At 40.8% G+C, this 25,730-nt stretch overlaps 2 protein-coding genes across 6 annotated transcripts; both read left to right on the plus strand.

Annotated features, from left to right (window-relative positions):
* Nucleotides 1-271: 271 nt before the first annotated feature.
* On the plus strand, nucleotides 272-6,446 carry LOC308088110 (transmembrane protein 248). 2 transcript variants are annotated; one of them, XM_080432467.1, is made up of 7 exons: nucleotides 272-408; nucleotides 719-912; nucleotides 1,429-1,702; nucleotides 1,809-1,923; nucleotides 2,028-2,169; nucleotides 2,266-2,406; nucleotides 6,032-6,446. In XM_080432467.1, the coding sequence occupies exons 2-7, from the start codon at nucleotides 754-756 to the stop codon at nucleotides 6,050-6,052; spliced, it is 852 nt and encodes a 283-aa protein (XP_080288593.1). In that variant the 5' UTR covers nucleotides 272-408; nucleotides 719-753; the 3' UTR covers nucleotides 6,053-6,446. The 2 variants fall into 2 exon arrangements, with proteins under 2 accessions (XP_080288593.1, XP_080288592.1); XM_080432466.1 differs by lacking the exon at nucleotides 6,032-6,446 and adding an exon at nucleotides 4,454-6,012.
* An 876-nt stretch (nucleotides 6,447-7,322) lies between these two features.
* Nucleotides 7,323-25,715, plus strand: morc2 (MORC family CW-type zinc finger 2). 4 transcript variants are annotated; one of them, XM_080432532.1, is made up of 28 exons: nucleotides 7,323-7,396; nucleotides 7,993-8,136; nucleotides 11,559-11,612; nucleotides 11,734-11,768; nucleotides 11,862-11,930; nucleotides 12,106-12,196; nucleotides 12,296-12,404; nucleotides 13,251-13,410; nucleotides 13,508-13,619; nucleotides 13,769-13,894; nucleotides 14,001-14,080; nucleotides 14,197-14,279; nucleotides 16,564-16,649; nucleotides 16,785-16,925; nucleotides 17,730-17,884; nucleotides 18,228-18,356; nucleotides 18,457-18,562; nucleotides 19,120-19,252; nucleotides 19,336-19,419; nucleotides 20,810-21,049; nucleotides 21,567-21,806; nucleotides 22,555-22,659; nucleotides 23,024-23,072; nucleotides 23,199-23,337; nucleotides 23,688-23,855; nucleotides 24,010-24,103; nucleotides 24,286-24,474; nucleotides 24,660-25,715. In XM_080432532.1, the coding sequence occupies exons 2-28, from the start codon at nucleotides 8,069-8,071 to the stop codon at nucleotides 24,726-24,728; spliced, it is 3,114 nt and encodes a 1,037-aa protein (XP_080288658.1). In that variant the 5' UTR covers nucleotides 7,323-7,396; nucleotides 7,993-8,068; the 3' UTR covers nucleotides 24,729-25,715. The 4 variants fall into 4 exon arrangements, with proteins under 4 accessions (XP_080288658.1, XP_080288659.1, XP_080288657.1 ...); XM_080432533.1 differs by having other exon boundaries at nucleotides 7,334-7,506; XM_080432531.1 differs by having other exon boundaries at nucleotides 7,334-7,502.
* The last annotated feature ends 15 nt before the right edge of the window (nucleotides 25,716-25,730 follow it).

The following is a 25,730-nucleotide window of genomic DNA, read 5'->3' on the forward strand; positions in this document are numbered from 1 at the left end:
ATATTCCACATTTTATTGCAAGTTTTTGAAAATAGATTTAAAAGTTCACATCACATCACGACGCGTTGTGAGCTTGTAGATCGGCTATTTATAAATAGCCGACGCAGTTTAAAGTGCTCATGTGGCCTAGATAGTAGCTTCTTTTGGGCTTGTTTTCCTAGAACTGGTTGCTTATTTCTCTCACAAAACATGGCAACGCTGATTTCTACCAATCGGACTAAAACAGGAAGTATAGCACTTATTGCTTGCTTTGCAGACACTGGGCAGGCAGACAGCAGGCAGACTCACTGCAGACAGGCTGTTTTTGTTTTGAGTTGTCGATTTGATCTTACCAAACATTTTTCAATGCTGAATTCAGAGTTACCTTTACCTAAGCTGCCAACGTGAATTCTGAGGATTGCGTGCAAGGTAGCATTATAGCATGAACTTTAACCAACGTTAACCATGTTATCTATTCAATATATATGCTCTAACTTGCGTAATGTTAGTGTTGGACTTCGGACTCCTAATGTAGACAAAGGGGAATAGTCGGTTAATTAATTGAGTATCTATACTATAAAGTTGATATAGAAATTGCAATTTAAATAGACTGTTGAACTTTTCCAAAGCACGACAATCGTTGCTGTGGAAAGTTATGGTCGTTGTGACCAACCGTCTTGTAGTAAACGATGCTTAAGTGTTTTTTCTTTCTTTGCTGTACTATGCTGTGCTATTACAGGTCACGCACATCCCAATTGCATCTGGAGGTTGGTGATGGGGTCCTGGCAGCCAGTAACTACACTGAAAGACTTTGTAACCCAGAACCCTCCAGTAGTTACCTTCTTTATTTGTCTGTTGAGTCTGGCTCTCTCCTTCATCGGCTTCAGTGTATATGGCCAAACACACACCCTGCCTAACCCAGACATTGCACAGGTTGGTACTGCAGAAACTTCTGCCCACATTTCCGGAGAAATGTTAGATGTATGAGACTGATAAATATTTGGAACACTGGCAGTTATCTAGATCGAACCAGACCACATTAGAATTATGAAGCACACATACTGTAGACATGCATTTAAGCGTAGGCAGCTGTTATTTGCAGTCTTGTGTTCAGCTTGAGTTCATCTGACATGAACAACACAATATCAATGTCAACGAGTATACTCATTAAATGAAATGAAAAAATTGCCCTTCCATTTTTCATATATTTTCTTGGCATGATGTGAGCCAAGAAAAATGGAAGGGCAATATGACCATGCCACAGATGTGAGTCACATCTGTGGCATGGTCATGTTTAAGTTTAAAGGTGTTTATGCTTACAAAGGTGAACACTTGAATGCAAATGGTCTGTTATATTATTACTGTGTTGATATAGGAGTGTGTGTTAGTTTGTATGTGTCATGGTGAGATTATGTCTAATACATCATCTGTTGTCTCCTCTTCTGTTAGGACTGGAACCACATATTGTCTTCCTTATCCCAGGTTCAGCTGTGTGTAACATCCAATATCAGCTCAGCAGATGACCTGGTCTCTCCAAGCACCTCTCCTCTGACGGAGCACGGGACAGCTGGAATGTCATCACTTAGCACTGCAATGAAGCCTCTGCCTGTTACTCAACTGCATCTGAAGGTTCCAGTGGCTGTGACACTCAGTTCAACCAGACAGTCTCTGAAAGACCTGGGACTACACAGCACCCTTGTGGCCAGTCAGCTGGGGTTTATAGGTTAGTATTGCTGTGGTATGTGGTGCTGTGATAGTTTTGTTAGTTAGGGAAATTAAATACAGGTCTATATAGTCCACAGTTAAATTATGATTTGTTCCCCATGCAGGCAATGAAACTGTGAATGTGACTCTACATCTGTCCTCTACATCCCAGCCAGATGGAAATGATACTTATACCTGCCTTACCATAAGTGCTCCTACACACATTCTACCCTCAACCCCGTGAGTTTGCATTTGCATTATGCAGACAAAGTTGAAAGCCTGACTCTGTTGTAACCTCTGTGTATTCTGCATGTGTAAGCCTGATTGTTTGTACTTTTGTGAAGACTTCCTCCAGAATGTCCAGTCAATGAAAAAATGATTTCCACTGTCCAAGTGGAATCTTACAAGAAGTCACCTACGACTTCACGCACCTGCTACAGTTTACAGTGGAAGCATGACCCCACACTTACAGTCATGTTAACAAAGGTAGATGTGGACATGGGTACAAAACTTATCATTATGCTGTGCTGCTGCCATCCTCTTAAAAAAAACACCCACACATTTCTTATTTTTCTGCTGTAGGATGAACAAAGTGTGGCAGGGCGACATCTGGTGGAAGTCAGTGTGTGCCTGCTAGGGATATGTCTAATGCTCTGTTTATCTGCTATCCTGACACACTCATCATCTCACCGCTACAATGGGAATGGACTGGATCTGCAAAGGGTAATAGTTAATTCTATTTCATATGGTTTATTGTATTTGTGCATTATGGTCAAATAATGCAGTGTAATCTTGAATGCCACCAAATCTGGTCAGTTCTGCAATGCAGTCACTGGTGGACAGAGTGTATGTCGTTTCTAACTGGTATGGTAAAAAAATGGTACATGCTACAATGCATTGTTCAATGTCACTTATTACTCAGCCAACCAATAACAGTGGAGGAGGGTTGGGACAAACCCCACAAAAGCCTGAAGCAAGCAATTCTATTTATTCTGCTCAGAGCTCAGATCCGGTCAACTACAGCCCACCTACTCTATATCCAGTAATTTGCACACACATAACATGAACGTCTCACCCATGCAGATCGTTTCTATATCCACTCTAGACCAGATCTGCAACTTAGAAGTGTTCCTCGTCCACTGTGTTATTGGACAGCTGGGTAAAAACTGACATGATGAGCAGTGAGCACTGCCTTGTACCTAGCCCTGATACATGACTGTCATATATTATATTATATGACAGTCAAGAATGATCTTCAAAATAGTGTTTGCACTTTCTCCCTGTTTGTTTGATAAAACAGCATTTTAATCTGATCGGTGGCCATTTTCTCTGTATTTTCTCCATATGCTTTCAACTACATGACCCTATCGGTTGGGAGGTGTATTGCACTCTGATACATTATAACTATGAGAACATGTAGATCTATATGGTTTTTGGACTAAAAAGGGAGAAAGTGCAAACATTATTTTGAAGATTACGGTCCATGACAGATGACCGTCTTTGTCTTGTGATCCATGGCTACCTTGTACCAAGTGGGTGGGGGGTAAGTAAGTACATTTTATTTATATAGCACTTATCACAGAGAGATCTCACAAAGTGCTTTACATACAGTGAGATTAAAAACAAAGCAAGGGATTAAAGCAGAAAAAGGCTGTACATTTCATCTCAAGCAGGACAACAACACAAGCATGGAAGTAAAATCATGTAACATAAGCAAACGCTTGCCTTGTTCAAAAAGTAGCGTTTTAAGGTTCTTAAAAATGTCCACAGAGGCTGCAGCTCTCAAGACCTGTGGAAGAGCGTTCCAAAGTTTAGGAGCTACAGCCTGAAAGGCCTTGTCACCTTAGTTTTTTGTTAAGTGTGGGGAACTTCTAACAGACCACCCCATTCGGATGCTATCAATGCATTGAATGGGACATTATCACCTTTTATCAGACCATTGAATGGGCGAAGTAGGCGACATTCTGACCTACCCGCGATTTATCAGACCATTCATTGGGTGTTATCAAGACATACTGACCTACCAGTTTCGGTTTTGGTTTCGGACCATGACGGAGGCGCGCAGTCTCAGGCGAACTGGAACCACGTGAAGGACCACCGAGCGAGCTAAAGCAAGCGAGTTGCCGTCCTGAACGTTGTGAAGTTCGCCTGAGCCTACTCAGCGCCTCCGTCATGGTCCGAAACCAAAACCAAAGTTATGTACCGATAGGCACAGAACCAAATCATGTTGTGGGGACTGCTCCGCCTCCGAGTAGGTCAGTAGCTCCTGATTACGCCCAATGAATGGTCTGACAAATCGTGGGTAGGTCATTATATTGCCTACTCGTCGCCTACTCACCCATTCAATGGTCTGATAAAACGTGATAATCTCCCATTCAATGCATTGATAGCATTCGAAGCCGGTGCACAGACTCTGTTCAGCAGACCTAAGGGCCCTGCTGGGTGTTATGGAAATTAAATATTTCCTCTGTGAAAGAATGAAGAATTGCCACTAAATGTCTTTAGTAGATTTATTTGATACAACAGATGACAATAATGTAACGAAAAGATGATATGAAAGAGAATAATGGATTGAAATGAGAATAGACATTTCGAATGGGAGACTGACACCGAACTCAATGTTGGTAAAACCTACATCCAGGAAAGGTTAAGCCCATGGATACAAATGTAATCAGATGACCCTGGTGCAGTATTTTGGCTAAGCAGTTCTCCTTTCCCAGTAAACACTAATGCAGATTATCTTATCTTCCTTGTTTACGTTTCCTGCTAGGACACTCCATTCAGACAAAAGTAAGTATATAAGTAATACTCAAATAGGATGAATACTGAATGAATTATAAATCAATAATAGTAAATCAATAATTAAGCAGGAATATAAATTGAATTTCCATTACACTGGGCACATAATGTGGAAGCAGGTCAGTTCTGTTAAGTATTCCGTGACCTGACCATGCAGAGCTCTATAAGTGAGCACCAGGACCTTAAACTGGAGCCTGAAATTAACAGGAAGCCAGTGCAAAGAGGCCAGGACTGGAGTGATGTGGCACCTGCTACTGGGCCTGGTCAACAATCTGGCAGCAGTATTTTTAATTAGTTGGAGGTGGTCCATGGTTGTTGTACTGAGGCAGGTGAAAAGTGAATTGCAATTGTCCAAGTGTGAGGAGACAAAGGCATGGATGATCATCTACTCAGGGTATTAGACAATTGCCCTAACCTTTGCAATGTTCTAAGGTGGAAGAAACATGTACGGGTTACTGATTTGATGTGTGTGTCAAGGTGCATGGTAATACACAAACAATATATAATATAAAAATATAAAATACTTATTATTATACTTATTTGGAGAGTGTCTTCCTTGGTATACTGGCAGTGTGTAGAAAGGTTTGGCATCTACTGGTCCAGGCAGGAAAGAACAAACATAAGCGGCACTTAACACAATAGCCATGAGTCATACCAGTTAGAAACAACATGCACTGTGTGGACCAGTAACTACTCTGTTAAAACATTCTCACTCCTGAGCATAAATATGATGCTGTGTTTATTTCAATATTCTATCGTGGGATTTAATGTCGGTACAACAACCTAGTCGGACCCTGTCAAATCCAGGGACCTCAGAAAAGTCGGACCCAGTCAAATCCGGCGACCTCTAACGGTCGGACCCACAAATCTTTACACTTAACTATCTACTTTACACTTGACAATTTCCAACCATTATGCCAATTCTACTAAATCAAGCATGAATTCTCCCCTAACCCTAAAATAATCCTCTGCCTCGCTAATATGTATGAATTTAAGAGGTGCAGAGTGTTCTGCAATCAAAAACAAGGGTCTGACTAGGATTCATTGGGGTACCGCTGGCATGTAAATGGGGACACTAGAGGCTGTCGGTGGGCGCTGAAAGTGGAAAATCTGTGATTCAGCTTTTTTTTGTAATCACAATATATTTTCAGGTGGGTCACAAATTTATCCAATCAGGAGATAGTAAGCCCTACCCATTTATCAGCTTACATTTTATAGTATTCCAATTTTGTCTGCTAATCACTTAATCACTTCCCTTTTGATTGTTGATTCTGAAGAAGGGCCGAAACGTCAATTAAAATGACTGCATATGGAGCTGGAGTGTGCAACGTTTTCCCCCTCCTTTTTAATATAAAAGCACATCATATTCAACACATCATCCAGACATCTCAGCCGGGCATATAAATAAGAATCATCACCTTTATTGTCACTGTAGACTAGAGGCTACAATGAAGTTGACTGGCAGTCCTGATGGTGCATTCACACATAGCGGACAGCATGCTACGTACCAAGTACAAACCCTAACCTGGTTGCCACTCTTGAATTGCAGGAACCTCTGATAGACTCATGAACATGATTAGCTCACTACATCTTGAAGAAATCAAGTTGCAGAAGGAGAGAAGAAGGATTCACACTTTGGGGAAGAAAAAATAATAATCTAAAAAATTATATGACAAGCAATGTATGAGGGGGTGAGTCAGGCAGGAAACATTGTTTTCTGAAAAGACCATGGCAAAATTGGTCCAACTCTTCAACTGGCAAAGCATGCATTGGTGTTTTAAATCTAATATTTATATATTAGTGTGTGCAGTAATATAACTGTATAATATATTACATTTGATTATCACATCGCTTTAATTGCACTCATTAATCCAAGACTGTTGTGTTTTCTACTCTGGGAGTAGCATTATTATGTAGCCATCTTAACAGAAAGATTAAAGTCTTTTTAATTTTATGAATCAGTATTTTGCTTCCATGTGTTTTTATTTAATTCCATACCTGAGTATGTTCAATTATAACACAAGAACAATTCACAAGTTTGAGTAACTGGTCCTCTTACCCTGCCCCAGAAAAGAGCTATCTTCACTCACAGACTGCAGAAAGAATCCAGTTTGCTGATGAAGGGGAACACTCCTGACCCTCAGACCACTGGGGCCTATTATTAGAAACAATAGATATTCTCCTTAAATGGTGCTTAGATTGATCCATAGGCCTACCTGTATTTCTAGAAGTCAACAGACTTTTGTTCGGACTGCGGCATGAAAAGACAACTTTCGAGGTACTAGAGTCTAGACTACTCTAGACTGCTTAAAAGAAATCTGACCAACTTATGTTGACTTCTTTGGACGTAGACGAAGTTGCACCCATCTCCCCAATCAACGGCAAGAATTGAGGTGGGCTGGTTTCTAATTCCTATAGCCTGGGAGGATGGTGGGGTTGTGGACGATGGACCAGCGAGCGTATGTTGGCTAACGACAACCCCTTAAAAGACCTAAGACCATATCATCTAAGCAAGTAATTTATGTCATTGTAGTTGCTGCAAAAGTGGATAACATGCCTCAGCAGAGATCTATCTAACCTCGCTCCACCAAGCTTTCAGCAGTGAGTACCTTAGTTAGTGTTTTCCATTCCATTCGACTACAGTGCTATCCGGTCTAGAGCCCGCCTACTCCTACACGCACATATAAAGACCATTTCCGCATCTTCTCTAGACCGGATGTGCAAACCAAAGACCTTTGCTAGCCGTTGCATGGCAACCAACCAGCCAATCAATGCACGAGTTTCCCACCGACCTATGGGATGTAGACTACCTTAGCAGCAAACCCTTGCTCACAGCGGAGCGACTCTGGAACGAGGGGCGGACTGTCTTCTTCGCGGCCTGTGGCGGGTTGCTGCTGTATGTATCCGGTATTAGGTAAAGGAAATATAAAGCGCCAATTACTTTATTCTTCATCGAAAGGACGTATGCGCCAACGTGTAACACTCGATGAAGTCGGTGTCCACTTCTACTGGATTGCAAAGTTGGTGAATGTTCATTTAGATAGCTACACGTTCTTATTCAATCTTTAGCTAGCAAGCTAGCTAACATTACGTTGGCACACAGACGCTAACGTTAGCTAGCAAGCTCACTAAGTTGCATAGGAACATAGCAGTCCAGGCTGGCAGATGAACGGTTAGGCTGTTTATGCTAACAAGTTGAGACATTATTTCCTCCCCGCCACGTTGCGTGGCAAGAACTCATGTCTCGCTTGAAAGCACGAACAATGCCAGTGTGTAATAAACTGGCAAAATGAGCCCTCAATCTGGTGCAAACATAAATAAATGTTGACCTTACGGCAGGCCTAACCACGTGAGCGAGTGGCAAGAATTTGGAGGGACGGTGGGTGGGAGTGGGGTGTTGTTTTGACTTCTCTGAAAAAGATTCATGGTGGACTGTCTCAGAGTTAAAAGTGTTTCCCGGTTGTGCTGTTGCTTTGTCTCCCCACATCACCGACGGCTCTGATTCTCCAGGGGTTAAGAAATGGAAAAGGGCTTCATGATGGACTAAGAGAAGACACAAAACCAGGAAAGCAGGAAGTTACGAACAATGGCCTACTCAAACTACAGTACCCTTAACAGGGCTCAGCTGACTTTTGAATACCTGCACACCAACTCGTAAGTACAGTTTATGTCAGCCTTGGATCAAGACTATCATAGATGTATTTTATATCTATGATAGTCTTGATCCATTGCTAAGTTTATGTAGGAATACAATATGTCTATGGACTTGCATGACCCAAAATCTACTGACTATTATACCTGAATGATTTGACATTCTCCTGCTAAAACCAACATCCAACTCAAATGTTCTTGTGTGGCTCAAAGGTTTAGAGTTTAGACGATATTAGTCTTGCCATTTAGTTTTTAAAATCTATCTTATATACCATTATTCGAGGAATGTTTCCCCCCTGGGGTGGCGATAGTGCTGGACACAAAAGCTAATATTACATTTCCCATTATTGACAGTCAATGATGCACTGCATCAGTCTGCAACTTTGCACATGTACTGTACACACCCATTGTTCCTCAGTCTCTCATTCATTCTCTCTTTCTCTCTCACACACACACGCACACAACAAACCAACCCTTTTGTATACTTATATCTACAATATCACAACTACAACTCAAAATACAAGCTCCCTAAATCCTGTAACAGTTACAGACAGTAAAACACTGGCTCATCCACACAGTTATTTTCAGGGGTGCCATCAAAGTTTAGTACATGAAACACAATTTAATTTGGTCAGTTTATTGTTACAACTAAAGTGCACACAGACCATATTCATTGTTTACAAGAAATAACTTTTTTCATTCTTCTGTTGCACTGTAACTTAAAGGGATATTTCACTTTCAAAAAAACTTTGGGTCATTTATCATCTACTCAGGCTTTTGTCAGCCCCCCAGACCGTTTTTAAGTTGCTTGATTCAGTATTTAGATATTTGATATTCATTTTATCAGACACGCCCCCTTCCTATACAAACCCATTATAACTTCAAACAAACATGTTAGATTCATCTAAAACACCCGTCCTTGGTTTTGGTGACTCACCCCACCCTCCTAATACGTGAGGAGGCCGTGTTTTTTTCTATAACTTTTTTAATTTATTTTTTATATTATTTTTGGAAAATGAAAACAATTAAATACAATAAATAAATAAAAAAAAATAAGTGAAAAAAGTCAGCGAAAAAACACGGCCCCCTCGCGTATTAGGAGGGCGGGGTGAGTCACCAGAACCAAGGACGGGTGTTTTTGATAAATCTAACATGGTTAAAATGGAGTTTGAAGTTATAATGGGTTTGTATAGGAAGGGGGTGTGTCTGATAAAAATGAATATCATATATCTAAATACTGAATCAAGAAACTGGTCTGGGGGGCTGACAACAGCCTGAGTAGATGATAAAATGACCCAAAGTTTTTTTTAAAGTGAAATATCCCTGTAACTGTATTGTATTCCTAATTATATCTATAGCTTTTATTTATCTTCTTGAGTGAGGGGAGTGGACAGAGAGGGTGATAACTGACATCTGATAAGAGAGTAGCCACTAGCCAAGTTAACCCTTTAAGACCGGGAATGCATCTCTTGTCATTTTAGATTTCTTTGGCTATTCAAAAATAGCAGATATACAAGCTCATGGCACGGCACCGAGTGCTGCGCTATGAGCTTGTAGATCTGCTATTTTTTAATAGCCAAAGAAATCTAGAAATGACACACAGATGCGTTCCCAGTCTCAATGGGTTAACCAATCAGTGCATACGCTGAGCAGTCACTGAGCCGCCTTACAGTGGAAGGAACTCGGCATGTAATTCATGGCTGCTGTGGTTGCACCATTGACCAAATGCTACTTTCTCATTGTGTTTGTGACTAAATAAGGCAAGGGATATGTGATAAGCAAATTATTGTCCAGGACTTAATCGTTGTAGCACGCGATAACCAACATGACTGCATTGCTGGCCCTCGGTTGGATAACCACGGCCCACGGGCAATGACGACTGGCACCTGATGATGATGATCTATATCTGTTAATACAGGGAACAGAACAAAAATAGGTTTTACTCTTATGTACCTGTACAAAGATGTAACAATAAAGCACAACCGTGAACCTTGAGATTCTTAAATTATTTTCAGATGAGATGCATATAGCAAGTTTTGTATGATTGGGCTTAACCTTCCTGAATCTGAAATGTCTCCTTTTCAAGTCCGGCAGGAGTCTTGTGTTGCATGACCCCCCCCCCCCCCCCTTCCTGTCTCTGTACTATAAAAAAAAAAAAAAAAAAGACGCTACACACCAAACAGGATATTAAAAGCAATTAACATTAATACACAAATTGCATACACTAATGCATTTGTAGGCAACAGGCGGCCATGGGCCAGAACTGTCCCGATATTTGGCCCGTCAAATTAATTTGTAAATAATATACAATGTCTGACTGTCCCACATATAGGATATAATATCCAAATAAAGAATCTACCCCCACCTGAAGATTGCCTTTATCCATGTTTTTAGAGTGAATGATACTAGCCTGGCAGGTGTTTCTCTTTACATTACACAGTTTCTCTCGGTATCAAAAAGAGACAATAAGCTTCTGTTCTATGAAAAAGCTCCTGTTTATCTCTGTTTGAAAGAGAGTATGACGTTACTGTCTGTCTCCAGATAAAACTTTCTTTTTAAACTTTTTAAATAATGAACTAAATGTCTTCTATGTGCAAATGTCAAGGATGTAGCCTGCACCAAATTATTACACAATCATTTCTCTCTACACCTGTAACATTTGATTACACAGTTCTAGCAGTATATACCACATAAATCTTTATTTATTAACTTTTATTGTAATATAGTTGTATAAGACAGTCTTTCACAAGTTCCAGTTCTTAAATTACCCATTGATATGTATTCTGGCATCTTCAAACTTAAAACAGTCATTTCCTGACCTTGTAACAGCTATGGGGCAAGAGTAGACTTTATTTTCTTAATCCATTTTTTTCTGACTCACTGTCAGGGTCCCTGACTGTTGAGAATATGTGAGATGTAGGAAGTGTATTTCTACTTGCATGTGCAATGCTTAGCATTCAACTCTTTCAGAAGCACAGTAGATTTCAAGCTCTGGGTTCAATAATCTAACCCCATTAGACTAGTACAGGGCTACGAAAAAGTCTGTAAGGGAGCATCAAATTCATCCACTACAAATCTTTATACTCAGAAGTGAACATCATCCATTCTCCATATGTTCTCATGTAGCCAAAAGGAAGGCAAGCATGTACAGAATAACCCCAAATCCATTAAGCCAATCTGGCAGTAGTTAATGACCAATTAGAAGCAAAACAAAACAAAAGTCATTTGGCTTTTTTTTTTTAAGTTTCTATTTGAAAATATTTTATGCCCTTTACATTGCCACGCATGATCTTCTACAACGAACATACACTCACAGAAACGTCACAACACATCACTGACAATATTTTCTATTACAGTTTTTATCTGCACTGTGACACGCTCAGACATTTACATTTTCAAGGAACTGATAAGCTCTCTGTTTTCAGGACAACACATGAGTTCCTGTTTGGAGCCTTGGCAGAACTTGTGGATAACTCCAGGTACCTGTAATGATTATAGATGGGGACAAAGATTGTTGACACAGTGTGCCTTGGAAAAGCCATTAATACCAGAGACCATTCTTATATCAGTCTGTTAATTAGTTGTTGTTTTTCCCCACAGAGATGCTAGTGCCACACGAATAGACCTCTACACAGGTACACATCAGTCACACGTGACATGCAAGTACTACATATTAGTGTCGTATCCTCCTAACCACATTTCCCTGACTTTTCCTGTTTGGATGACAGAAAAGAGACCTGAACTGCGAGGCGGCTACATGTTATGTTTTCTTGATGATGGCATCGGAATGGATCCCAGTGAGTGCCGCACTTGACACCATGATACTATTATTACTATACTTCTTTACAATTAAACAATCCAAGTTTATGATCAGTTAATAGATGTTTCATGATAATTTCTATCCAACTTGCTTGAGTGACTTGGTGTTTTGGAAAGATACTGATACAGATTGTTTTTTGTTGCCTTAATTAGATGAGGCAACCCATGTGATTCAGTTTGGAAAGTCCAGTAAGCGGACCCCGGAATCCACTCATATTGGCCAATACGGAAATGGATTAAAATCGTAAGTACCATCTGATTCTGGCACTGATTGGATGTACTTACATAAGACAATTTTCAGAAATGACTGAAACGCGTATGTTATGTGTACGTGTATCCACAGGGGGTCCATGCGTATTGGGAAGGACTTTATCCTCTTCACTAAAAAGGACAACACCCTGACTTGCCTTTTTCTATCAAGGACATTCCATGAAGAAGAGGGACTGGATGAGGTCAGAGTTGAATGTAGCGGCCTTGTTGTTGGCAATTGTTATTTGAGTATGATATTGATGGGGCACAACAGACTCCCACATTAGATCATATGTTCAGAATGGGATTTCAGCTTAGTACAATTAATAATGTAATAACTTAGATTTGTCCCAGAACACAATGAAAATTAAATCCATTACAGTCTTGTAGGTAGAGTGAGTGATATTATTTGGTTAAAACGAAACGTTTTTTGTTAAAAAGTTAAAGCTCAATATATTTGGGGCGCTGGTGGCCGAATGGCTACATACCATATATAGGCACCATGATGCAGCCTGACGGCGATTCCCGAATCCGGTGAACCTTTGCTGCTTGTCTCTATATTGCTCTATATTGTAATGGTAATCATTGAGTGTTTATTCAATAACAGGGGTCTCCAGTCTCTCCAGCTCTTTAATAAATAGAAAATAAAATTTCAGGACGGTGGGTTGCCAATTTCAGCCAACCAGGAGAGAGTAACCATTTATCAGCTTAAATCTTACAGTGTTCCAATTTTGTTTGCTCACTTCTTTGTGTCATCACTTCCAATTTCACTAGTTTATCCTGCATGGGTTCTCTCCAGATTGGATAAAATTGGTATCCCAACCTGAAAATGCATTGTCTGTTTACTAAAGAGCTGGAGAGACATAGAGACCCCTGTTACTGAACAAACACTCTAGCAATAGAATAAAGACCTTAACACTTATTTGAACAAAAAAAGAATCACCTAATGGATCTTTTACTCTGAAATTATCTCTGAGGTGGAGGCAGGTGCTTTGTATTACAGGAATGATGGCATTGTGTTCTAATATTGTCTGGTTCTCCATATTCAGGTGATTGTGCCCCTCCCCACCTGGGACCTGTTGACACAGGAGCCGCTTACCTCTGACCCTGAGAAGTATGCGATTGAGACGGAGCTCATTTTCAAATACTCTCCATTTAAATCTAAACAGCAACTGATGGACCAATTCAAAAAGATTGAAAGTAGCAGTGGTAAGTGTTTTTATGTGCATGTGTGTGTACTGTACTCATTCATCTGATGGTTGAGCATTGTCTTGATCTTTTTTTCTTCTTTTTTTTGTGTGTAAAGGTACTCTGGTTATCATCTTCAATCTGAAGCTGATGGACAATGGGGAGCCTGAGTTGGATGTAGAGACGGATCACCAGGATATTGTGATGGCTGGGACACCTGCAGAAGGCGTGTAAGTACTAATTTGTGAGCCTCAAATTACGTCTTAAACGTAATACTGTAGATCAAGAGACCGTCATGAAAATGATTTTTTTAAATTTGGTTAGCTTCACTGTTGAGCATCCAAAAATGTGCGATGATGATGATGTTTGTATCTCACAGGAAGCCAGAGAGGCGGTCGTTCCGAGCCTATGCAGCTGTGTTGTACATTGACCCACGCATGAGAATCTTCATCCAGAGCCACAAAGTCCGAACCAAGAGATTGTCCTGTTGTCTTTATAAACCTAGGTAAAGTGTGCAGAGAAAAATGCATATAATATACAGCATTCTGTGTAAAATGACTGTATCCCAAAATGCAGATGTTTCTTACACGCTCCATGATGTTTGTTATTAGGGTTTATAAGTACACCTCGACTCGTTTCAAAACTCGTGCCGAGCAAGAAGTGAAGAAGGCCGATCACCTTGCCAAGATCTGTGAGTCCATTTAACCTCATATTCATTGGCTGTTTGTATTAATTTAAGCTGTGTCATTCTGTCTTTGCGTTCATTTAAGTCACTGACTTTAATGATTTTGTGTGTGTTTGTTTCAGCGGAGGAGAAGGCTCGTGAGGCAGAGAGTAAAAGAGTGGCTTTGGATGCTAAATTAGGGGATGATCTATCAAAAGAGTCACGGGTAAGCATCCAAAGAGAATTCCACTGCAATTATCTTTGCTTGCACCGCTGTCAATCATAAATGGGTCTACTGTTATAAAGTTTGCTTCAATGCCAAATGGTGAACCAGCTTCTAATAATGGCTCATCAAAAAGAAAAAAACTAATGCCAACATCAGCTTCACCAGATGCTTTAAGCCAATCTCTAACCTCAAAGACTTTGTAACTTGGACATAAAATGAAAACATACCTCTGTAACCAGGTTCAATAATATACTTGACCATCTATACACGGTTCATAGAATCCCCATTGAATCTCTTTTATATGATAGCTGATAGTGATGTCAAGCCTCTGCGTTGTTTTGATGATGGTGTTGGACTAACGGTGCACAGTAAGCTAGTTGTCTCCAATGAAGAGAGACAGACCGTTCTGTTGTCGATTCAGTGAGGATTTGTTTATTCCTTCCTACAAGCACTTCTAGATCAAAGTAAACATACAATACTAATGAATGATTTCTGTACAAATGCAGGGGTTGACACTAAGGTCTCAGAGGCACTTGCCCGTCGGGCAAGTACAGGTCATTTTCTACTTGCACACAGGTCTTGCCCACTTGCCCGAAAAGTAAATCGTCCTTTATAAAATGATAGGTTAAATTGAATTACCGTTCAATTAAACACTTATTATTTACTTTCTACTTGCGAATTATGGGGCTGCACGATAAAAAATGGCATACCTCAATATTTATGCCAAATATCTAAATAGCTATGAATATGACTATGGGTTAAAGGTAGGCTAAGTGATATTTTTTGGTAAAAACAAAAAGGTTTTTGTTATGGCATGGGTTAAGCAAGGGATAATGTATGGGGAGGTAGTCATTTGGATGTGCGTGCACCACCTAACCGAGGTAATCATTATTTAAATTTAAAGACAGAAGGGCTTTACATTTCAATAATGACTACCTCCCCATACATTATCCCGCTTATTACACGGCTACTTAATACATAAATAAAAACATTTACTCAAAAGTTACAACAAAACGAAGTATTTCCTTGCTTACGGCAATGAAAGTATTCCATAAGTATTGGACTGGGCGGACAAGTTCGCCTCGGAAAACAAATGACAATATTCTATAAGACCTGTAATGGGAGGACTCGCCCCAAAACACACTCACCCCCATTCTATATACCGCTGGATTTGCCTGTAATACCGCCGGATTTGCCCCGGGGCGACTGTGTTATGGGGGCGAGCGTTTTGGTATTCCCCCGCCACGATAAACAAGGAAGTGCAGTGGATCAAATAGAATCACTTTTCGGTTATTGCATCGTCTATTTCTCACTTCAAATGTTTTCAAAAACATTCTTGAGAGCAACGTTTAGTTGTAAATGACATTGGTTGTTTGTTTACATGGCTGTCATGTTGGATAAAGCATAAAACCAAGCAGCGCAGGTTGGCACGAGCAGGTGCTCTGAGTCTCTGATTACACAGCGGTCCGTTATAGAGCTCATCGGTCATTATCCAGAAATAATGACAGATGACTGACCAATCAGAATCGAGCATTCAACCAAGCCGTGTAATAAATATAACTAGTTGCGTGCCCGTGTCTTCAGTATTATGTGAGCTTGTAGATTAGCTGTTTTCGCCACGTCGCAGGTTCAGTGTGTGTGTGTGTGGGAGAGAGGGAGAGGGGGAGACGGAGTGCTCTGGCCATGCTCAAGCGTCTAAAGAAGGATATCTCGTGTTGTGTTTTATAGCGAACAAAAAACAGTTGCATCCCCACTCAAAATGCGCACCTGCCCGTCGGGCAACCAGATAGCAAACCTCACCTGCCCTACCATTTGATTTACCTGCCCCGGGCAGGCGGGCAGGCGTTAGTGTCAACCCCTGCAAATGTCAATAACCTTTAACTGTTATAGGGCCAACAGTCAGTAACCTTGACCAGAATTTAAGAAGTATGTTACAAATTTCACAAAGACACCACTGATACAGATGGATCAGTACACATAGATTATCACCCTGGATAGTTAATGTCTCTCTCAGAATGGATATTTACATATTTACATTTTCATTTAACAGTCATTCACCTGGGATATACAAGCCCGGTTATAGCTGCACCGTTACCTTGGATACTGTGCAGCGGCAGCCTAGTGTTAATGATTAAATGTAAGGTCAAATTAGATTCTATATGAAATTTGCAATTAGAAGATGGTAATACTCATTTAAATCTCAAATCATGTATTAATGTAACATGCATTATGTTACATCTCCAATCACTGGTCTCTGTCTCTTCCTTTCCCTACCCATCTCTAGGCGCTCATGAGGAAGGCACAGGACACTGCGATGATGCTTCGGCGAGATGCTGACATGAAGAAAAAGATCCATGAAACCAAACAGAAGTAAGACTCACAGTTTGAATATTGTTCCATTAAAACTCCACTGCCAGGTGCTTGGATAAACTGAATAGTGGCTGGACAACCCAAATGTTTCTTTATTCCCTCGGTCTCATTCCTTCCTTTCTTCTTCCTCCTCAGAGCGTTAAAGGAGCCCAAAGAGCTGAGTTTCATATTCGGGGTGAACATTGACCAGAGGGAGCTTGATGGGATGTTTGTGTACAATTGCTCTCGCCTCATCAAGATGTACGAGAAAACAGGCCCCCAGCTAGAGGGAGGCATGTGAGTAAAACGCACACAATGGGGTTGTCAAAATTTGTAATTTTTCAATTGGAATCAGAATATTTCACATGGTTTCAATACCAGGGTGTCCGTGGGACTATTACATTATTTAAAAGTTATTAAAAAAAAGTCTTAAAAAAGGAGACGCATGAATGTTGTCACAAAGTTTTCAGAGGACATCAGTAAGCATTTAATAATACAATAGAGACGGCCTGACTCCAGATAGTTGGTAAGCAAAAAATGAATAACTTCAATGAGTCGATCTATTCAGGTGATTAAATAGACTGGATGTGGTTTGTGCCTGGCATTCCTGGTACCTCATAAATAATAGATGTTTTGACCTTATGTAAAATTAAGGGTATCTGTATTCTGTACTAATGAGCGTCGATTTACATACATACATGCTGGCAGACCAGCAAGGAGGGTGTTTCCGTAGACACACCTGGAGATGACTGAGGCTTAGATGTGGAGCTCGGCAGATTCTTTCATGAGGGATCCTCAAAGAAATTGCAAACCTACACTGGTAGCAATGTCAAGTTTTGCTTTGAAGACTAACAAGACAGCTAAAAATACCCGTTTTCAGTCATGAAAAAGACAGAGACAACCTCTACATTATTATTGAATGTAATTTCTTATGCCCAGAATGGAAAGTGTTTTTCCCCCATGGTATTACATTTCTCGACTTTTGATGCATCACATTTGTTTGCTTGGAAAGTGTAAATTGTGCTTAAGACTCACACTCACAGGCAGTCAGCCTAGCTAGTTAGGTGACTGTGAAATTATTTTGTCATTTGTGTTTTCCAGGGCCTGCGGAGGCGTAGTGGGAGTAGTAGATGTTCCATATCTAGTACTTGAACCGACTCACAACAAACAAGACTTTGCAGACGCCAAGGAGTATCGGCATCTTCTGAAATCCATGGGAGAGCATCTCGCTCAGTACTGGAAGGATAGTAACATTGGTGAGTTAATAACATGCATATATAATTTAGCTTCTGCCTGTGCCTTTTCTGTAATGACTAAATACATAGACTGTAGACTTTGTTTATTCTGTCTATTATTGTTTATACTTATTGTATATTACATTTATTTATATTGTATACTGTTTATAATGTATTTTGTGATGACTAAAATACTACTACTACTTCTACTAGATCAGGGGTTGATGTACATTGAGGAGATGACAAAGTCAGAGTTGTAGCTAGTTGGTTAGTTGTACTTAAATCAGCCTCCTCTGCTCATCGGGGTAAAATACCACAAGCACCCTGTATCCAGTATTGATTGACATTTTTGTTTATTATGCAGCTCAGAAGGGCATAGTGAAGTTCTGGGATGAGTTTGGCTACCTATCGGCCAGCTGGTCAGCACCTCCCTCGCCAGAACAGAGATACAAGAGACGTCGTGCCATGGAGATACCCATTACCATACAGTGTGGTGAGTTACACACAAAGCACGCAATACGTACTGTATAAGCACACAGTCGAGAGTGACACACTTGTAACACTGACACATTGCTTCCTCCCCCTCTCCATAGATAAGTGTTTAAAGTGGAGAACGTTACCGTTCCAGATGGATGCCGTGGACAAACGCTACCCTGACAGCTGGGTGTGTCTGATGAATCCTGACGGCACCCAGGACAGGTACGCAGCAGAGTCTTGGGTACCCGGCGGTATGACTGGGTGCTCCAATGAATACAAATGGCAAGTGGGAGGCCGGCAAGAGATTGTGTCATTAAGGCCCTTTCAGATGGGGATCGATTTGATGCGCCTAGTAATTCAGAGGCCAGCGACAAGTTGGGAGGCGCGGATCTGAAAGGCAGAGTGGCAAGCAGGCACGATCCAGTGAAATTGACGCGCTCGTTTCATGCACACACCAGCCCAATATGGAAAAATGCATTTAGAATAGAAATCCTGCTCCCGTCCGCAAACATTTTAAGTGACTGGTAATCTGGCATAGATAGAATCTGTCAAACTCAATTTCGAGGGGTTTATTGTACAGCTGTACTTTTTGATTGTGTGCCAAGTCAAGTTTATGGACGTGGGAGTGGGACAGATTATTCATTGCCTGTGCAAGATTTTGACAGATTTTTTTTCAGTTCACATTTTACTTTACAGTCCATGTATGAGTATGTTGGAAACCCTGTACTGTAGTGATATGTGTTCCCATGTGACTACATCAGGAGTCTGCTGTGTTTCAGGTGTGATGCTTCAGAACAGAAACCAAACCTGCCATGTGGATTTCTCAGGAAAGACAAGCCCTCAACTGAATTGAAACAAAAAGAACTGACAGACAAAATCAAACAGCAGCAAGAGAAACTCGAGGCCTTGCAGGTATCTCCATTTATAATCCAACAAACCTTCTCATTCTCCATTTGTGTACATGAGAATTTAAAGAAGATTTATCCTCCTCTTAGAAAACCAGCACTATCAAATCTGCTGCAGATGTGAGGAAGCTACCTCTGGAGGTCAGCATGAGGCCATCTGAGAGTTCTTCACAGGTACCAAGCACCCTTTACCAACTTTTCTCATTCACTTTTTACGGTTTACCGCTGAAGGGGCCAGCTGTGTAAAACAGCATTGGTATGAATGTCCCCTGTATGCATGCATGTATTCATGTGTATCTATGTATACCCCTAAAAAGTTGGCCAATCATGGCAAACTTGCTATCCGTAGCCACAGATTGCACCGGAACGCCACGCCATATTAGAACCTGTCTTATTTACTCTGCTTTCAGTCAAGTCAGCTCATTTGCTAGGTGTATGTTTTGTAGTACTTTGCAAACCCTCTCCACCCACAACAAGTCGATGTCTACCAGAAAAACCTAGACAATGAAATATCACAGGATCAGTCGGCCACAAACTAAACCAAATGATCTTAAGTCTCCCTTTGTTTCTCATGCCGTAAATCTGCTCAACTATATGTGACTCTATGCACTGTTCCCCTACCTCCATGATTTTGTTCTGCACTTAAAGGACAACTTAAGTGCATGAGCAATTTTGAGCATTAGTGAGGACCAATTATATGAAGACGGGTTGAAATTGGGTGAAGTCGTCCATAACATTGTCAAACGTTAAAGCTCTTTATTCTGATAGTAATCATTGCTATAGAGTGTTTGACTGTCTGTTCAGTAACAGGGGTCTCCCCGGCTCTCCAGCTGTTAGATAAACAGAAAATACAGCAGTAATTGAATGCAGTGAATGAAACCGTCGTACCGTCTCATTACAGACATATGACAAGGATAACAGTGTCCAAATAAAGTGAAACAGTCATCTTTCTTTCTGTAAATGTTTTCCACTGCCGTGTGGTTTGCTAGATGTCTCAGCTATGGGTTTAGGGCAAAGCCTTTTGTTTATTTTGAAAGACAAGGCATTCGAACTTATCGGGTTATAGATAGAATACAAACTGGTAGTTTCCCCTTGTTTTGACATTAATGTTATAGATTTTGTACCGGCCAGTAACATAGGATATTTGATACATACATCGGCTAAATCCAACAGGATTAAGTTAACAAGGTGTCACTTCCAGTGGAGCACCTCAAAGCAGTGCACGTCTAACATTAGAATGACAAGCTTGTAGAACTTAATTAATTGTTAAATCCATTCTGAGAACTGCTGATGGTCACTTTGAAAAACAGAATGAGCGTATAACACTTCTAGTCTTGTATGAGTTACAATTATATACAATATTTTAGTCATTTGTTTATAGGGGTTAATAAAAAATATTGGTTAATTAGCCCTATACGGATAGTGAATTCCATTTTGTTTAATCGTTTAAACGTCCCTTCCCCAATATAAACATAGATGTTGGAAAAACGGCGTAGTAGTCTTTTATGCAAACTCCAATTCTGTTATTTCATGCGTGTTTCTTTCCCTGGCTTTGTCCCCCCAGGCCACCAGGTCCTCAACGCGTCCCCGCTCTCCGCCTCTCCCAGCTCACCTGAAAAATGCCCCCGTTGCCCCTCCGACGCGTGGCACTCCGCAGCGCTCCACACGGACACCCGCGGGGTCCTCTCCTGCTCCAAAAGTTGACCTGTCCAGACTCAGAGCAGCAGCAAAGGCTTCTCCTCCTCCAGTCAAGTCTGCCTCCAAAGCTCCTGCTAAAACACCCCTACCCGTACGCAGCTCACGGGTAAGTTGTAGTTTTGAGGGAGGCATCCCACTGTGGTTTCTCAGTGTCTCACATTATGTTGGAGCTGAGAATAGTTATCGTGTCAAGAGGCTACCGTTGCTGGAAGAGATGTGAACTTCCTGAACTGGCTATAACTAGATAACTAACAGCCGTTTCTCTGATAGTTAAATTTTTTTTGCAAAGTTTTGTTATTGTTTACAACCAGAAACCGTCTATGTAGGCTGCATTATAAACAGATTTACAGATAATTTGAGTTATACATGTAGTACTTTTGGAGGTGTCCTTTATTTTACTTTACTTTATTATAGATCCCCATAAAGCACAGAAGTCTGACATCACTGCCGCTAGAGGGCGTTATCCCCCCTAATAATTGTATTATTGTACATTATAATATAATTGTACATTTCATGATAAAGGAGAAAAGGGTTACCCATACCATCTTACAATTTTACAACAATGCTGTCCTGTGTCAGTGATGTATGGTTCTGTATTTGTGATGTCCACTGTCCTACCACAGACCCCACCCAAAGCTCCACCTGCCAACAAAACACCTGCAAGCCAACGCAAGAGAATAATAGAAGAGGAGGACAGTGAGGAGGAGGAAGAAGAAGAGGATGAAGAGGAGGAGGACGAGAGTGAAGAAGAGAGTGAAGAGGAAGAACCGCAATCAAAGAAATCCAAGATGGCTGCAGCAGCTAGTACCCGGGGGAAAGCTGTGGAGAAATCACCACCCCTCAAACGTGGCAAGATCGCAGAGGTACACACAAACAAAAGTTCAAAATGGAGATTGTGTCGTCCATTTCATCACATGTCGGATAGGAACGCTGACACGCTGTAATGAGTTGGGGATCCAGTCCTACTGTAGGTCAGCAAGGGGTTCAAGTTGGTACACACTGCACCATCATCCATCACACTAGAAATGCATTGGATAGACAGCTGCTTTGTCCTGAGTGAGTGATTGTTCTCATTTAGGTTCAGATTGACTGTCACTGGAATTTTCTGGGAAGTATCAATCAGAGCTGTAACAATTCTGTCTTCTGTCTTACACATAGGCAGTCAATGGACAGTAAGAGAATACAAATTGCGGTTTGATATGATTAGTTAAAGGGGAAGACCACTCATTTTCAACATTGAACTGAGTCTTTAATACACCTTAAAGCTGTTTTGTGGAAATAAGAAAAAATGACCTCAATCAATTATCCAGTTCTAGGCAACATAGAGGGGGGGGGGGACTTTTTTCTTATTTCCACACACAAACAGCTCTAAGGTTTATTAAAGACATAGTTCAATGTTGAAAATTAGTGGTCTTCCCCTTTAAGGCAAACTGGGTGCATGCTGTGTAGTGGTGTGTGGGCTTTCAGAAATCTAGAAGGCCTCAATATAATTGATGTCAATATAATTGCTTCCCTTGGATGACGAGATGAGTACACTTCAATTAAAAGGGGTTTCCTTAGAAAGGAAACTACAACTCCATTCAGAGCCCCTTTGTGATGTTGACATTGCAGGTGGCCACACCCCCTCAGCCAGAGAAGAAGGGTGTAGGCACTACAACAACACGGCAACCCCTCATACCGCCCTCCCCTGTGCCCAAAGCTGCCTCACTGGCCAAGGTAGAATATACCCCCACTCCCCACCCGGTCCGTCAACTAACCCACTCAAGTGGAGCCGTGTCGATTTCGTTCTCAAGGTTTTAAGGGCTTTCCTCTGTCATCTGTTCTAGATGTGCTGCCAGTCTCTTCCAGCTATCCTCTCTTTGAGTAAAAGTATCAATTTTCTTCTCTAATAAGCTACTTTCTATGGAGCATGTCATTCACACCTTACTACTCCAGTCCAACTAGGCCTACCGCCTTTTTTTCTTATTGCATTTGGACAGGAATCATTTCTATTTCTCGTTTTCACTTTCTCCTCCTCACCATGGAAATTGATATATTCTGTACTTGTAATGGCAGTGTTGATAAATGTTTTTGTCTGTAGGCATCTGAAAAGTCTCCAGCGGAGGATCCAGAAAAGGATTCTAAGAATGGTAAGGCAGAGAGACGAGGGTCTCCACTACTTTACTAGAATAGTCAAGGTTATACATAGCTGCAAACTTTGAAAACAGTCAAAATGCTATGAGAACTATGTGGATTTTTTCCCCCTTCTACTCTAGATAAAGGTTTGCTGGTTGAGGTGCGTGTGACTAAGGAGTGGTTCACGGGCAAAGTGATTGCTGTGGAGGCCAACAAGCACAATGTTCGTTGGAAAGTGAAATTTGACTACGTCCCCAGAAATACACCCAAAGACCGCTGGTAAGCTCCTTTTGAGAGTCCTGGTGTTTGTGCACAGTTGTTTGTATTGATTAGGCTGCTTTCGCATATACATTGAGGATGGCCGAAAACCTTTTGTATGGAATGCCATATTATGTGCTATTAAATGGACCTTTTCTGGCTGACCCCTTTTTTTTTAATGCAATTTTCTAATTACTGACTATTTGAATGTTTTATTTAGAAAATCCCTTCAATGTTGATGCCATCTTGGCCAGGTCTGGCTTGTAAAAAACAAATTGTTTCTTAAAAGAACCTACTGGGACATTAATACAGCTTCAGTTTATCGTGCAACATGTTTTTTATTGTCCATTTGAACTGTGTTATTTGTAAAGGGTGTTCAAGGGCAGTGATGACGTGCGGTTGATGCGACCTCCGTCTCCAAAATCTCAGAGCCCGGACACACAGCAGGAGACAGAGAAGGGGCCAGCACCCATGGAGCCTGACACCACCCAACCAGGAACTAGTCGAGAGGTGACTGGCAGCCTGGTCACCATGATCAGGTAAGCTGACATCTGTCCCTGGCTACACTAAGCCCCTAAATTATTGTAACAAGATTCTAAATACGAGGCTTGTCATGGTAGAAATGGTACATTGTTTTTAGAAAGTGGGTGATTTTTCATTTAGTAATCTGTGTGATTTGTGTGTGTTCACCAGAAACCTGCTGCGCTATTTTTTTCCTCCTGATTTTCGGATCCCAAAGGATGATGTCAACAGTATGACAGCAGAGGAGCTGGTGGCCTTTCCATTGGTGAGTCAGATCTCTGATTTTGGGCTTTGACCCTCAACTCCGAAAATGTCATTTCATTGAGTTTTTAAAACCTGTATACCTCTACTATGTGTTAAATGGATCATGGCCAGCATGCTTCACTGTGCCATAATAGTTCTGATATTGTGTCTCATGGTGTATTTGTGTGACTTTTCCGTCTTTAGAAAGAGTATTTCAAGCAGTATGAGCTGGGTCTCCAGTCGTTGTGTAACTCCTACCAGGGCAGAGCAGACGCCAAGGCCAAAGCTGTGGAGGAGAAAAGCAGCAATGCTGAGATCAAACTGAAGGAGGCAGATGAAAAGCTACAGAAATTACGAACCAATATTGTAGCACTTCTGCAGAAAGTACAGGAGGTAAAAACAAATGCTTGCTGGTTATTTTAAACCACACTTTTGTGATACTGTAGTTAAGTGTCTTTCCATCAGACATAATCTTGTGCTTCACTGCCATTATAACAACACTGAATACAGTTACTGTATATTTTTAAGTCTTCTCACTTAAACACACACAAACTAATATGCCAATCTGATACTTTTAGGACATTGACATAAACACGGATGATGAACTAGATGCCTACATAGAGGACCTTCTTACCAAAGGCGAGTAAAAAGGACGGAAGAGAACAGATTGAAAGGGAAGAAGAGGCCCACACATAAATGGACCGAGTCAACGGACTGTACTAACGGTTGCACCTGGGGCTTGATAGTTCTCTAAAGACTGGATATTCTTTCATGCATCTGAGCTGGAGGGACATGAAAGGCCCCTAAGCACATCTGAGGATGTCTTCATTGTGTGACTGTCCCTCTAGTTTCATCAGAACCTTATCTTGAGCTTTTGGTTTCAGTGTTTTAGTTAGCACCAGCATGCTCTCTTGAGTTCGGGAAAGTCCTGCATTGGTCCGATTGAAACAAGCCTTTTGGTCAGAACCCTTTGTCTCCTTTTTAGTCTTTTTATATACTCACTTCTGTATGTTAATGTGTTAAACTCTACAACCCCAATTGATGGGTGACTTAAACTGTTCCTTATGTTTAATACTGTTTCTGTTGATTTCAAATGTTGGGATGATTATTTTTATTCTTTGTTCTTATCTGTGATTTGGATTAAGAGAATTTACCAGGCACACAAATCAATAATTCCAGATGCATTCAACTTCACCGTTTGGGTTTCTCCAGTTTAGCCTGTATTCAACATACGTCTTTTCAGTTTGTGCTAACGCAAAACGCCTATTAGTGTTGCTTCTTACCTTCCGTATCCTGGTTCTACAGAGTACACCCAAGTTTGTGTGTGGGTGAGACACCCACAAGTCAAAACTCCTTACTGCGTTTTATCAGTATGGTTATTTCCCATAAATCCCTCTTTCCAGTTGTAATGTGATTTATGTTTATTTTGATCTGAAAGAAGAAAAAAACAAAAGTTTGTGGCAAAACTGTTTTCACTTATGTTCAATTATGTTTCATTTATGTTCAAGCTCTCTGTTCATAATTATACAGTACAATGATCGAGCAGATTTTTAAATAGTTACGGGATGTTCTACTGTATTTTTGACACGCTTTACATGGAACAATAAAACGAGTACAATAACCACTCCAAAGTACATACTTTTTATTCA

The sequence above is a fragment of the Gymnoscopelus braueri genome (genome assembly GCF_963280865.1).
Source record: "Gymnoscopelus braueri genome assembly, chromosome: 7".
NCBI classification, from domain to species: Eukaryota; Metazoa; Chordata; class Actinopteri; order Myctophiformes; family Myctophidae; genus Gymnoscopelus; species Gymnoscopelus braueri.

Excerpts from the sequence above, each read along its gene's own strand:
- LOC308088110 (XM_080432466.1), top strand. The coding sequence starts at position 754 with ATGGGGTCCTGGCAGCCAGTAACTACACTGAAAGACTTTGTAACCCAG. Across the intron at positions 913-1,428 it reads CTAACCCAGACATTGCACAG|GACTGGAACCACATATTGTC; the intron begins GTTGGTACTGCA and ends CTCTTCTGTTAG. Across the intron at positions 2,170-2,265 it reads TTACAGTCATGTTAACAAAG|GATGAACAAAGTGTGGCAGG; the intron begins GTAGATGTGGAC and ends TTTCTGCTGTAG.
- morc2 (XM_080432532.1), top strand. The coding sequence starts at position 8,069 with ATGGCCTACTCAAACTACAGTACCCTTAACAGGGCTCAGCTGACTTTT. Across the intron at positions 11,769-11,861 it reads ACGAATAGACCTCTACACAG|AAAAGAGACCTGAACTGCGA; the intron begins GTACACATCAGT and ends TTTGGATGACAG. Across the intron at positions 23,338-23,687 it reads AATACACCCAAAGACCGCTG|GGTGTTCAAGGGCAGTGATG; the intron begins GTAAGCTCCTTT and ends TTATTTGTAAAG.